General features: G+C 39.5%; 1 protein-coding gene and 1 pseudogene across 1 annotated transcript; one reads left to right on the top strand and one right to left on the bottom strand.

Annotated features, from left to right (window-relative positions):
• Positions 1–1,135: 1,135 nt before the first annotated feature.
• LOC129811874 (protein FAM177A1-like) lies at positions 1,136–5,040 on the top strand. Its single transcript, XM_055863574.1, has 5 exons — positions 1,136–2,047; positions 2,526–2,702; positions 2,800–2,866; positions 3,001–3,098; positions 3,222–5,040. The coding sequence occupies exons 1-5, from the start codon at positions 2,033–2,035 to the stop codon at positions 3,405–3,407; spliced, it is 543 nt and encodes a 180-aa protein (XP_055719549.1). The 5' UTR covers positions 1,136–2,032; the 3' UTR covers positions 3,408–5,040.
• A 4,768-nt stretch (positions 5,041–9,808) lies between these two features.
• LOC129812116 (serine/threonine-protein phosphatase 2A regulatory subunit B'' subunit gamma-like) lies at positions 9,809–12,922 on the bottom strand (annotated as a pseudogene).
• Between the last annotated feature and the right edge of the window lie 303 nt (positions 12,923–13,225).

The raw sequence follows: 13,225 nt of genomic DNA, 5'->3' as shown, positions 1-13,225 counted from the left end.
CACACCTGTCTCTACAGTTGACCATGTATGTCAGAGCAAAAACCAAGCCATGAGGTCGAAGGAATTGTCCGTAGAGAGCCGAGACAGGATAGTGTCGAGGCACAGATCTGAGGAAGGGTACCAAAACATTTATGCAGCATTGAAGGTCCCCAAGAACACAGTGGCCTCCATCATTCTTACGTGGAAGAAGTTTTGAACCACCAAGAGTCTTCCTAGAGCTGGCCGCTTGGCCAAACTGAGCAATCGGGGGAGAAGGTCCTTGGTCAGGGATGTGACCAAGAACCCGGTGGTCACTCTAACAAAGCTACAGAGTTCCTCTGTGGAGATGGGAGAACCTTCCAGGACAACCATCTCTGCAGCACTCCACCAATCAGGCCTTTATGGTAGATTGGCCAGACGGAAGCCACTCCTCAGTAAAAAGCACATTACAGCCTGCTTGGAATTTGCCAAAAGGCACTTTTTATATTCACACATTCAACAGACATTCAACAGACATTCGCCAAAAGCCATTTAAAATTGTAAAAATCAATAACTCATTGTCACAGAAACATAAAAATAGATATAGTTTATTCTATACATTTCTAGCATACTTTTACAACCTTTGTTTTGAAAAAAAAATCTAGTTTTGATGGAAATACATAACATCTATAAAATGCCATTTTAAACAGTATAAATCAATAATTAATTCACAGTTTGTCACAGAATCATCAAATTAGGTATGGTTTATTCTATAAATTTCTAGTATACTTGTACAACCTTTGCCTTGAGTAAACATTCCTGTTCTGATTTGATAGAAATACATAAAATCTATAAAATGCCATTTAAAGAAGTATAAATCAATAACTAATTCACCGTTTGTCACAGAAACATCAAACTAGGTATTATTTTTCTATAAATGTCTAGGATACTTTTACAACCTTTGTTTTAGGTGAAAATTACAGGTTTTCATTTTATAGAAATACACAAAATATATTTACATATTTCTATAAAATCAAAACTGGAATTTGTATTCAAAACAAAGGTTGTAAAAGTATGCAAAACGTTTATAGAATAAATCATATCTAGTTTGATGATTATGTGACAAACGGTTAATTAGTTATTGATTTTAACATTTGTAAATGGCCTTTGGCGAATGTCTGTTGAATGTTCGAATGTGTGAATATAAAACCAACTTTACCTCGGTTCTTTAGTGACCATAGAGTTGGGACACCCATTTAAAGTCCCATCTTCAATTTTATTGAGGAACATTCCATTGTTAGTTAGTACTTCAACATTATCAAAATGAAATGAATGTTGTAAAAGTGTATGGTATAAATTACAGCAGCGTTTCTTAAAGAATGGGTCGCAGCGGACCTGTTAATGGTGAGTCGCCACGTAAATGTATAATTATTTTCATTAATTACTGGAATTTATTTGGCCAAGTGCAACTGCGCTCTCTGCTTAGCAGCGGTCTCTGCTCAGTTTGGCGGCTGCGCGAGTGGGAGAGGTAGAGGGAGATGCCCGTGTTCTTCGCGGTTTACCGGATATTTTTTCTGCAGTTTTGTTGAAGATCACTCCGCGACCCACACGCTGCAGCGCTGTCGTTCATGCCACTGACTTATTATTCCCACTCGCCATCACTCACCGCTGTCACGAAATGGACTCATGCTAGCCACAAGTTCTGACTGAGCTCAATCGTCATGAAACGCAAATACAGTGATTACTTTTTGTCTCATTCATACAAACTTTGAGAAATAACGAGGAGCGCCCACAATGTGTTTTGTGTGGGGAAGTGCTTAGAAATTAGTCTCTCATAACGAACAAATTAATAAAACGACACGACCAAACATCCAGGCACAACATGACGGTAAACCCAGGGAGTTCTTTCAGAACAGGGCAGAATGCTTCAGGAAACAGTGCTTCGATTTTTTGCAAGATCAGTTGTCTTGAACAAACTGATGTTGGAAGTAGGACACTTCCGAGTTGATTTGAACGCGGCATAAGAACGGCGTCGCTGTATCTCTCTAATGTCATCATCTCTTTGTGGCAAGCTATGGACACTGAAAAGGTGTGATTATTCAAATGTTATACCTGTTCTCATGAGTTTAGCCAACAAAAAAACGACTGTGTGTGTGTTTTTTTTAGCTAGCTGGCTAGCTACTTCATTGTACTGTAACGTTTGCCTCAGCACCTGGCTAGTAGCTATCTAGCTAGTAGGAAGCTGTCTCGAACAGGAATAAATATGTGCATTCTGTTGCCAATTCGTTCACAATTGTATGTTTATACGATATGCATAGCTAGCTACCATAGTAACAGCCACTAGCACGCTTTCATTCGCTACGGTACGAATTAAACACTCACAGAAACTGCTTGAATAAACATGCTGCGTTGGAATGTTTTCATTCAAATGTGTGACAAATGTCAACAACCATAATGTAGCTGCTATTCTTTCTAGTAGTTAAATTATGATAGTAAAATTCTGTTTCTACCAACTGTATGTAACCAAACACGTCTGGAGAATGAACTGTTGTTATGATGATTGACAGAGCTCCAATATGGTGAAGGAGTTTGAGAGTGTGGAGCTGGGAGACATGGGGATGAAGAAGCAGAAGGTGCCCCGTAGAACGATTTACTTTGCCAGTGGCGAGACCATGGAGGAATACAGCACAGATGAAGATGAGGAAGTGCAAGTTTCTATCGCTGTTAAGACCTCAGCTGACCCGGTTGGTTTCTCTGGACTTTACTCCATGACATGCACTTGAATATAATGAATAATTCCCACATTAACTTTGTTTTCTTATTGTCATGTTTTTGATACAGTCCAAGTTGAATTGGGGTCCATACTTTTGGTTTCACATTTGGAGAGTGGCAACCTCCACTATTACAGGTAAATGTGGTATTTTGTATACTACACTCTAAAGATAAACATGTATGATGAGTGACTTAAAATGTAGCCTATATAAATTGAATGTTCTGTGTGTTTTTAATACTGTGCCTCTGCCTTGTGCTTTTTACTTTCAGTTTGTGACTATCTTGGGGAGAGAATGGCTTCATTGTTCGGAATTACCTCACCCAAGTACCAGTATGCTATTGACGAGTACTACAGAATGAAAAAGGAGGTACGTTGTTGTCTTGTCTTTGTGGAAAGCATCTGTTTACAGACCTTGGAATGCTTCATTACTTCTAATTTGTTACTACTACTTTGTAATATTCCTGCTTCTCATTCATGTTGTGACTGACAGGAGGATGAGGAGGAGGAGGAGAACCGGCTGTCTGAGGAGGCAGAACGTCGTTTTGAGGAGCACAACCAGGAGATCCAGCAGCCAGCCATGGAGCAGCCGGAGGGCAAAGCCTCCTTCGTCAGCTTCGAGCTGGATCAAGATCTCACACCTGATGCCAACAGATGTCCTGCCCCCATCCCCACCTAACAGTTCAATTAAATAGGTGTTTCCATTTTTCTCATTTCCCGATGTTGCCTGCTCAGACTTTTTTTTTTTGCTACAGCATAGAATTCTTATTTTTATCATATTGATTGATATTGATTTAATGATGTATCCTCAACATTTTTTCAATGTACTTTTCTTATTTTTGCCTAAATGATCATGTTCTATGTAAGTCACGGATTTAAAAATATATGTACATTTTTTAGTTGCTGCGTTGTAAATATGCATGAACTTTTGTGTGCAATGAACATTGCTGTGCTGTGTGTCAGTGACAATGAATGAGCACACGGATGATATCTGATGCTGATTTTAACTATTTGCAGGTTTAAGAAAGGTCTTTGATTTATTTTTTCAGGTTACACAATAAGTTAGCAGCTATTTTCAGCCAGTTAGCGGCGATAAGTTACCTTTTTCTAAAACCATTCCAGATGTGCACAATGTTATAGGAATAGTAAAGATTTATTTGAATGGAAAATTATTTATATTAATGACCAACCATGAAAATCTATTTATTTCAGAATGCCCACAATTATGTTACTATGAGAAGTTATGCACAGTGCTTTTCAGAGTCCATCACTTTAATGTTGTGATCTGTCCCCAGGCCTTTCCTGTAATAACTTCACACGTTGCTCATTGGCATCTGTGCGAAGACTTTAGACATTACTGTTGTCCAGGGCCGTATATTAGAAATACAGTGAGCTCCAAAAGTATTGGGACAGTGATTATTTGTTGTTTTGGCTCTGTACTCCAGCACTTGGAAATTGAAATTATACAATGACTGACTTTTTGTACATGGTCCCCTAAAATTGGGGAATTAAAAGTATTGGGACAAATTCACCAATGTATTTGGTCTGATATTCCTAACACAAATTGGGCACAAAATAATCTGAAACACAAACAAAACAGCAAATGACTCCAACGAGTTTGTAGAGTCATATGCTTGATGTAATCATTGTGTGCTAAGAATATGGGACCAAATAAACTTTTGACAACTTTGAATCACAAGTGAATTTGTCACAATACTTTTGGGCCCCTAAAATGGGGGGGGAGACCATGTACAAAAAGTGCTGTCATTTCTAAACGGCTCATATGGATGAAAATACCTTCAAATTAAAGCTGACAGTCTGCATCGAAAGTGCTGTAGTACATAGCCAAAACATGTGTCACTGTCCCTATCCTTTTGGAGCGCACTGTATCTCTGCTAGAGCTGAGCTTATCTGCTATTGTCCCTTCTCAGTGTACAGGGCTTGAGAGGGATGCCTAAGGTAAAGTCAAACATGATAAATTAATGTTAAAATCTGCTACTCTCTTTTGGAATGCAGTATTGTCAAGATAACTACTTTTTACCGTGTATAAGATTGCCCAAAGAGTTTGAAATGCCAAGAGACACTTTATTAAGACAGATGTTAAACAATTTATTTTCCCACCCTACTGTACTATGTACACACAAGGAAAGAAAATCTTAAGAGTCCAACATACTGAAGAAAACAAATATTTTCTAATTTATTAATGTAAACCGGTTTCATTTGAAAGCTTTTTATAATAATTTGTGTAAAATACATAGTATTTTCTTTTTCTATATGAACTGTACATTAATAAACATTTAAATTACATACAACTGTCTTGCCAAGTCCACAGTAGTGTGTGTCAAGAATCTTCAACTGTAACATACAGTCCATTCGGGAAGTATTCAGACCCCTTGACTTTACCACTTTTTTTTTTTTTTTTTTTTTAACGTTAGTCTTATTCTGAAATTGATTTTTTTTTTAAACATGCCTCAATCTACACATAATACCCCATAATGACAAAGCAAAAACAGACCTTTAGAAATATTTACAAATATATCAAATGAAAAAAAAATTTTTTTACTCAGTACTTTGTTAAAGCACCTTTGGCAGTGATCGCAAAGCTTAGCACACCTGTATTTGGGGAGTTCCTCCCATTTTGCTCTGCAGATCCTCACAAGCTCTGACAGGTTGGATGGGGATCGTCGCTGCACAACTATTTTCAGGTCTCTCCAGAGATGTTAGATTGGGCTCTGGCCGGGCCACTCAAGGACATTCAGAGACTTGTCCCAAAGCCACTTCTACATTGACTCGGCTGTGTGCTTAGGGTCGTTGTCCTGTTGGAAGGTGAACCTTCGCCACTCAGAGGTCCTGAGTGCTCTGGAGCAGGTTTTCATTAAGGATCTCTATACTTTGCTCCGTTCAGCTTTCCCTCGATCCTGATTAGTCTCCCAGTCCCTGCAGCTGAAAAACTTCCCCACAGCATGATGCTGCCACCACGCTTCACCCTGGGATTGTGCCAGGTTTCCTCCAGACGTGACGCTTGGCATTCAGGCCAAAGAGTTCAATCTTGGTGCCTTTTGGCAAACTCAATGCAAGCGGTCATGTGCCTTTTACTGAGGAGTGGCTTCCATCTGGCCACTCTACCATAAAGGCCAGATTGGTTGAGTGCTGCAGAGATGGTTGTCCTTCTGGAAGGTTCTCCCATCTCCACAGAGGATCTCTGAAGCTCTGTCAGAGTGGCCATTGGGTTCTTGATCACCTCCCTGACCAAGGCCCTTCTCCCCCAATTGCTCTAAGAAAAGTCTTGGTGGTTCCAAACTTCTTCCACTTAAGAATGTTGGAGGGCAATGTGTTCTTGGGGAGCTTCAATGCTGTAGAAATGTACCCTTCCTCAGATCTGTGCCTCGACACAATCCTGTCTCGGTGCTCTACGGACAATTCCTTCGACCTCATGGCTTGGTTTTTGCTCTGACATACATGGTCAACTGTAGAGACAGGTGTGTGCCTTTCCAAAGCATGTCCAATCAATTGAATTTACCACAGGTGGACTCCAATCAAGTTGTAGAAACATCTCAAGGATGAACAATGGAAACAGGATGCACCTGAGCTCAATTTCGAGTCAAATAGCAAAGGGTCTGAATACGTATTTTATTTTTAATACATTTGCAAAAATGTCTAAAAACCTGTTTTTGCTTTGTATTTATGGGCTATTGTGTGTAGATTGATGAGTTTATTTAATACATTTTTGAATAAGGCTGTAATGTAACAAAATGTGGAAAAAACAAGGGGTAGAAATACTTTCCGAATGCATTGTATATCCTCTTAATGTTGGTCTTGCAGTCCTTCCCAGTTTGACAGAAGATTCATGTATTGTCAAGGTCAGCGGTGTCGCTGTCATTAGCAACCAGAACTTCTGCTTTCAAAAGTCCAGAAGCCGTTGAAATCAATGAGGATGCTGGTTACTGTGTCTCATTGGCTGCTGTTCACTAGATCCTACATGGATCCTTTGGCTTCACCATGTCAAAGATATTATCCTGAAGGCACAACATTGCAAATTGTTTTAAAATTACTTATTATTGAATTAATTATTCAAATCATTATGTAAAGCATTCAAATCCCAACTAGTACAAATGAGAATGCAGGTTGGGTCTGTAAAAAGTTGTCAGGGAACCATAAGATTTAATGGCATGACACATCAGTAGCCATCTTTCCATCCAATTAGCTACAGATTTTCATGGGAATATTCTAAAATCCACATAAAGAAAATATGCACATTTTCCCAACAGCGGTGTTTCCACCAAACTGACTTGAAGATAAACATATGCGTGTGATGATGTAGTGCACACAAAATAAAAAAATTTTGCTAACGTTTTCATGTACCGAATAAAAAACTAAAGTTCAATGTGTTTCCATCGCATTTTCAGCTCTATCGATAGTTGTCACAAACAGCAAATATGACTACTCTCATCTTTGCACTTCCACTCTAGCCAACAGCTCGCAGATACTGTGCGGGTAGGCTATTCTACATGAGACTATTATGGATAAGAGCGAGAATATTTTTATTTGTCAAACGGCAGTCAAGCATCAATCATCATGTCACCAGAATATGACCCTCGATATTTATTGGAAATGAGCATCAATATTACTGTGCACTTTCACACTGTGAAGTTCATCATAATTGATTTAATCTGTCATTTAATAAACTGCATGGTTTCCATAATCGTAGTAGGAGTCAGGACCACACACGTGACTCCAAATTTACTTCAATAGGATGGTTATTATATAAATATTTGCGCATTAAAAAGGTTTCCACCGCTATTTCTCACATAATTAATTCCGTCGAAACAAAAAGATCCCACCATGTCAAATGAACGAATTACTTTTTTTTTTTTTTACGTCAGATAAATAAATAAAAATTATGACAGGTCCTATTGAAAAATTTGTTGGTAAACTTTCCAATTGTCGACAAAACAAAATACGCGAGACAAGGTGGGCTCTTTTTGTGTCGGTCAAATTATTTATACGAGAAATGTCGGTGGAAACGCTTTAAATGCGCAAATATTTATATAATAACCATCATATCGAAGTAAACTTGGGAGTCATGCGATGGCATGTTATGTGGTCCTCCCACTACGACTTTGGAAAGCATAAAGTTTATTAGACTACAGATTTAAAACATGATATACTTCACAGGGTGGTGATAGTGCATGGTGAAGAGATGTGATGCTCCTTTCCAAATACTGTGGGTCTTATTCTGGTGATCATCGATGCTTGGCTGCTGTTTGACAAATGCAAATATTTTCGCCCTTTGTCCATAATAATATCATCATGTAGTAGGCTACCTGTACTGTATCTGAGCTGTTGGCTAGAGCCCACGTGCCAAGACCAGAGTGGGCACATTCGCTATACAACGCAATTTTGTTGTTGTTGACAAAACCACCAGTAGAGTTAAATGCAATGGAAACCCATTTAACTTGTGTTTTCTATTTGATATCTGGGAATTTAACCCAAAAATGTGTTTTATGTGCACTATGTCATCACACACTGTCTTTTATCCGTAACATGTCAATGTGCATATTTATGCTCATTTAAAAAAATATTTGCATGAAAATCTGTCACCAATTGGATAGTTTATGGTGGGAAAATGCACAAATTGTTTTATGCGGATTGTAGAATAGGCCATTCGCATGAATATCTGTCGCCAAATGGATGGAAACCTAGCTACTAACTACATTTTCATTCACAGTTATGTGAGTAAAGTCATACAAATTTCACAGGGTGGTGAAAGTGAACAGTGATGACCTTGATGTAGAGGTCTGCACGAGACTGATTTCTTCAACTCCCACCCACTACTGCAAGAACTGGTCCCGAACCCAACCGCAGTAATTGTGAGTATTTCTGTCTGTAATAATGCCCTTTTGTGGGGAAAATCTCATTCTGATTGGCTGGGCCTGGCTCCCAAGTCGGTGGGTCTATGCCTTCCCAGGCCCACCCATGGCTGTGCCCCTGCCCAGTCATGTGAAATCCATAGATTAGGGCCTAATGAATTTAAGTCAATTAACTGACTTCCTTATATGAACTGTAACTTTGTAAAATTGTTTAAAGTTGCGTTTATATTTTTGTTCAGTGTAGCTAGCTTTTAGCTACTTGAAAACCGAAGCACATGTGTCTCAGTATGGAAAATGCAGCCGAGACATTCGGCCAAACAAAATGCATATGTATCTGGTGGACATCTGGCATTACTGGGCTATATCAGCCAATAGGCTAGATATAGTTTGAAGAGAGCAGAGTTCGGAGCGAGAGCAGACACTTGCACTTTCTCTTGAGCTATGTTTGATAGCCTACTTTTTAAGAGTGGGACGGTTTTCAGACAGAGACAAATATGGGTGATCAATGTGTATTTCTAGGCAATGTAGTAAACTATAGCCTATTCATTTTTAAGAAGGTAATTTCCTTGGAAAGATAACTGCCCCATGCTTCTCCGCCCATGCATAGGCTAGCCTACTATTTTAACCACACACGCACCTGATCTTGTACCTATCTACTGAACTTGAAGCAGCAAGAATGATGAGAGCGAACACTTGATCTTTCTCTTGAGCTAATCATTTTGCATATAGGATATAGCCTACCTTTTAGGAGGACAATTTGCAGGCAAAGACAATTAAATGGGTAATCAATATTTATTGAAAATAAAAAAGGTGCAATGCTCGCTCACCATGGTAGCCAATAAGCGTGTTGACCTTTCAATAGCGACCTAATTTTTGGATTGCAGCTCGACTCAAGTTAGTTGAGCACCCTCCACTTCTTTCCATTATCAATATTAATTTACAGACACTGTAGTAAACTATAGCCTATTCATATTTAAGTTAATTTACTTATTTCATAGAGCCCCACAGTGGAGGTGTCATAATACCCATAAAACCTAGCGGTCAAACAGAGAAATGTTTCCAATCGTTTTTCCACCATTCACTTTTCCCATTGGGTATTTTAGAAAGACTTATATTAAGGGCTGTGTTTTGTGTAGGCTAACCCTGGTGTGAAGTTTTGATAACCGTGTAACAAAACTCTTGGTAGAGTTGAAAATGCGATGGAAACACATTGAACGTTAGATTTGTATTCAGTACATGAAAATTTACACGAAAGAGTACACAAAATGTATTTATCTCATGCACTGAAGTCTGTTTGGTGGAAACACACCACCGGTGGGAAAATAAAACATTTCTTTATGCACACGTTTGTATATTCGCATGAAAATCTGTCACCAACTGGAGGGAAACCAAGCTAGCATTAAATATTGTATCAGCAAACTCAGATAAGATCTTGGGGAAACAAAAGCAGCAGCACTGAACTCCTACTGAGCACTATGAGTTATGGTTAACTCCATACAAATCCTTGACACCCACAACCTAATCCCTCCACAACATTTCTGGATGAGACTTATTTCCGGATACTTCCAGCTGATTTTACAGTAACCAGTAGAACACTTCAGTTACTTCATCCATGGTGAATATGGTAATGGGGCAAAGTCTATTTACCTTGACATCCGGGGAAGAATATTGTCTCCTGCGCATGGAATTTCATCAACTCCTGAAAGGCCTGGTGAGATTTTTATTTTATTTTTACATAATAGATGACAACACTTTTTATACAGTGAGCAGGATAGCAAGGTCCCGCTGTCTGCTGTCTCCATTGACTTCTATTATCTCTGGCCCAATGTGCCATGTTCTGTCAGATGTGCATCTCACCCGGAAGAAGTAATTGAGAGCGAAGACATTGAGGTAGCCCTTGTTCCCCACGTGCGTCTTATAGTCCTGCTAGAGATACACACAGAGTCAAGACCAGATTTAGTATTAAATCAGGTCCTATGTTTCCCCTATATTTGTGGCGGCTGCTATATCGTTGCCACCACACCAAAAAATGTATACAAATCAATAATAATAATTTTTAAGGTAAGAGTGACAAGTTACACATCTTCCTCAGATTCTCATGATTGTCTGAGAAATCTCCAAGGTAACTAGCTAGCTAGCTAGTAATCCTGGAAGTGTAGCCAACCCTATTAATAGATGTACTGTATGTAATAGTTGTTAGCTAAAATACAGTAATGTTACGCTAGCAAAAACATTTTTTGAGTTAATATAGAATTGGCTATGATGTCATTGAGATCAAGACATAAAATTAAACTGTCCTCAATTTTGAGATGAGTTTCAAAGGAAGAGAACATAATTTCATTTTCATGAATTTGAGTAGAGTCCTTTAAAAAAGTTAGCGGAAGTGACCTTCTCACAGTAGTTTAACAAAAAAAAACTCCCAAGGGAAGACCCCATGCAGATAAAGTTTTTACAATTTCTCCGTCGTAGGTGAGGCACTCCCGGTACACGCAGTCCAGAAAGACGCTGGTCAAAGTGCCAGTGCCGTAGCGAGACAGCTCCTCCTTACTGAGCATGCCGTTGTGGTCCTTGTCCAGATTCAGGTATTGACCTGCAAGAGGAAACAGATGATCGACCATCTTACCAAGACAGAACAAAGACATCTAGAGTACCTTTTTTTATTTTAACATTCAGGTATTACCGGCTTCAGATTAGTCCGATGTCTATTAGGCAAAATGTTGAAATCAAATAGCTGCTGCTTACAATAAACTCGAAGAGCAGAGGGTGCAGAGAACCAGTTGGATTCCTGGCTCTTCTTGGAAAGCTCCTCATCTCTTAGCTTAAGTAGATCATCCAAAAAAACTGCAGGCCAAGATGTTTTGAATCTTAATTTTCCCTGGAAATTAACATAAATAAATGGAGCAAGATGTTTGTTTGTAAGAGTGGGCACAGGCAAACAAGTTGTAGGCATGATCAATCATCGGAATCTTACAGATAGGAATTCAAAACCTCAGCGTCTCTTATACATGTATAAGTCTGCACATTTGACTAGTGTTTCTGGTTAGTTATCTAACCAATCCGTAAAGAATCCAGGAAGAAGAAGAACTTGCGGACAGCGGTGCAGACATAGAAGGAATAGAAGGACATCTCCAGGCCATCCAGCTGAGGGAGTGTTAGCACAAAACAGGGCCTCCCGGGTGGCGCAGTGGTCTAAGACCAGGTTGCTAGCTGTGCCACCAGAGACTCTGGGTTCGAGCCCTAGCTCTGTCGCAGCCGGCCGCGACCAGGAGGTCCATGGGGCGACGCACAATTGGCCTAGCGTCGTCCGGGTTAGGGAGGGTCTGGCCGGTAGGGATATCCTTGTCTCATCACGCACTAGCAACTCCTGTGGCGGGCCGGGCGCAGTGCGCGCTGACCAGGTCGCTAGGTGTATGGTGTTTCCTCCGACACATTGGTGCGCCTGGCTTCCAGGTTGGATGCGCATTGTGTTAAAGAAGCAGTGCGGCTTGTTTGGGTTATTTCTCGGAGGACGCATGGCTCTCGACCTTCGTATCTCCCGAGCCCGTACGGGAGTTGTAGCAATGAGACAAGACAGTAACTACTAACAATTGGATACCACGAAATTGGGGATAATTAGGGGGTCACATTTTTTTTTTTTTAAGAAAAAAAAGTGGTGGCTCCAAAATGACTAATATGCAGAGTACTCACTTGCACTTTACTCCTGCTTTGTCTCCAAACTTCAGAAAACAGTCATAGCTTATAATTGCCTCTTCTCCTGTCATGGGTGACACTTGGTCCAGCAGAAACCAAAGGATCTATATAACAGAAAGAAGATTTAGGTCAAATAATTAGGTTTGATTACTTGAATAGACTTATGTACTTTTCTGGTGCTTGTAAAGCTTTCTATTTTAATAAACATGCGTTTGATTCTGCCAGATGTTAGTCTCACTTGTAACTCCTCATTTGTTCAGAAGCTCCAGGCTCTTCCTCTGCAGAAAGATGGCTCTGGACTCCTCTCGCAGTTTCTGTCGGAGAACTTCATCCTCTGCAGGAAGCTATATGGGTCACAAAGATAAAAGACTTCATTAAACATGACACACGTCAATAATATCATACTTATTGTAGGCTATAAAGCTGTTAAAAATTGCTGATTAGTTAAAATGTTTAGTTAGAATGTTAGAGATTGTCAGAAAATGCAATTGCTTGCCCTGTAGTAGAAGCGTGGAATGTTCTTGTAGTTTTCTGTGCTGCTTCCTCCCCTCCACTCTGTGTAGTATTTAGTGAAGAGTATTGTCTCGTCTACTTTCTTCTCCTCAGTCCTCTCATGTGAACAGAAATTGATAAATCAACGTAACATGAAGGTTCAATCATTGAAATACGTGGGTAGATGGCTAGTGTGGCTACCGGTAGTTAGTTATCTAGCTGGATAGCTACTTCTTACTCAAAAATAAAGAAGTAACGTTAACTAGCTATTCAGGTTTCTATTAAATTTGCCTAGCTAGCTACTTAAATAAACACAACCAATATATGGATGCAGCAAACCATTCATGGAGGATGCCAATCTTCTTTTCAAAAGCTCTTTCCACACTACCTTATCGTTTGACATTTTACTTCTGTTTATTCGTAATAACAGGAAAACTAGCTAACC

Source organism: Salvelinus fontinalis, chromosome 15, assembly GCF_029448725.1.
Source record: "Salvelinus fontinalis isolate EN_2023a chromosome 15, ASM2944872v1, whole genome shotgun sequence".
Taxonomy (NCBI): domain Eukaryota; kingdom Metazoa; phylum Chordata; class Actinopteri; order Salmoniformes; family Salmonidae; genus Salvelinus; species Salvelinus fontinalis.
The sequence above is the reverse complement of the archived record's forward strand: the minus strand, read 5'-3'. Positions and strand labels throughout refer to the sequence as shown.

What these genes read in the sequence shown, in the direction of transcription:
- LOC129811874 (XM_055863574.1), top strand. An exon ending in TTAAGACCTCAGCTGACCCG is followed by an intron (nt 2,703 to 2,799) that starts GTTGGTTTCTCT and finishes TTTTTGATACAG; the next exon opens with TCCAAGTTGAATTGGGGTCC. An exon ending in GGCAACCTCCACTATTACAG is followed by an intron (nt 2,867 to 3,000) that starts GTAAATGTGGTA and finishes TTTTACTTTCAG; the next exon opens with TTTGTGACTATCTTGGGGAG.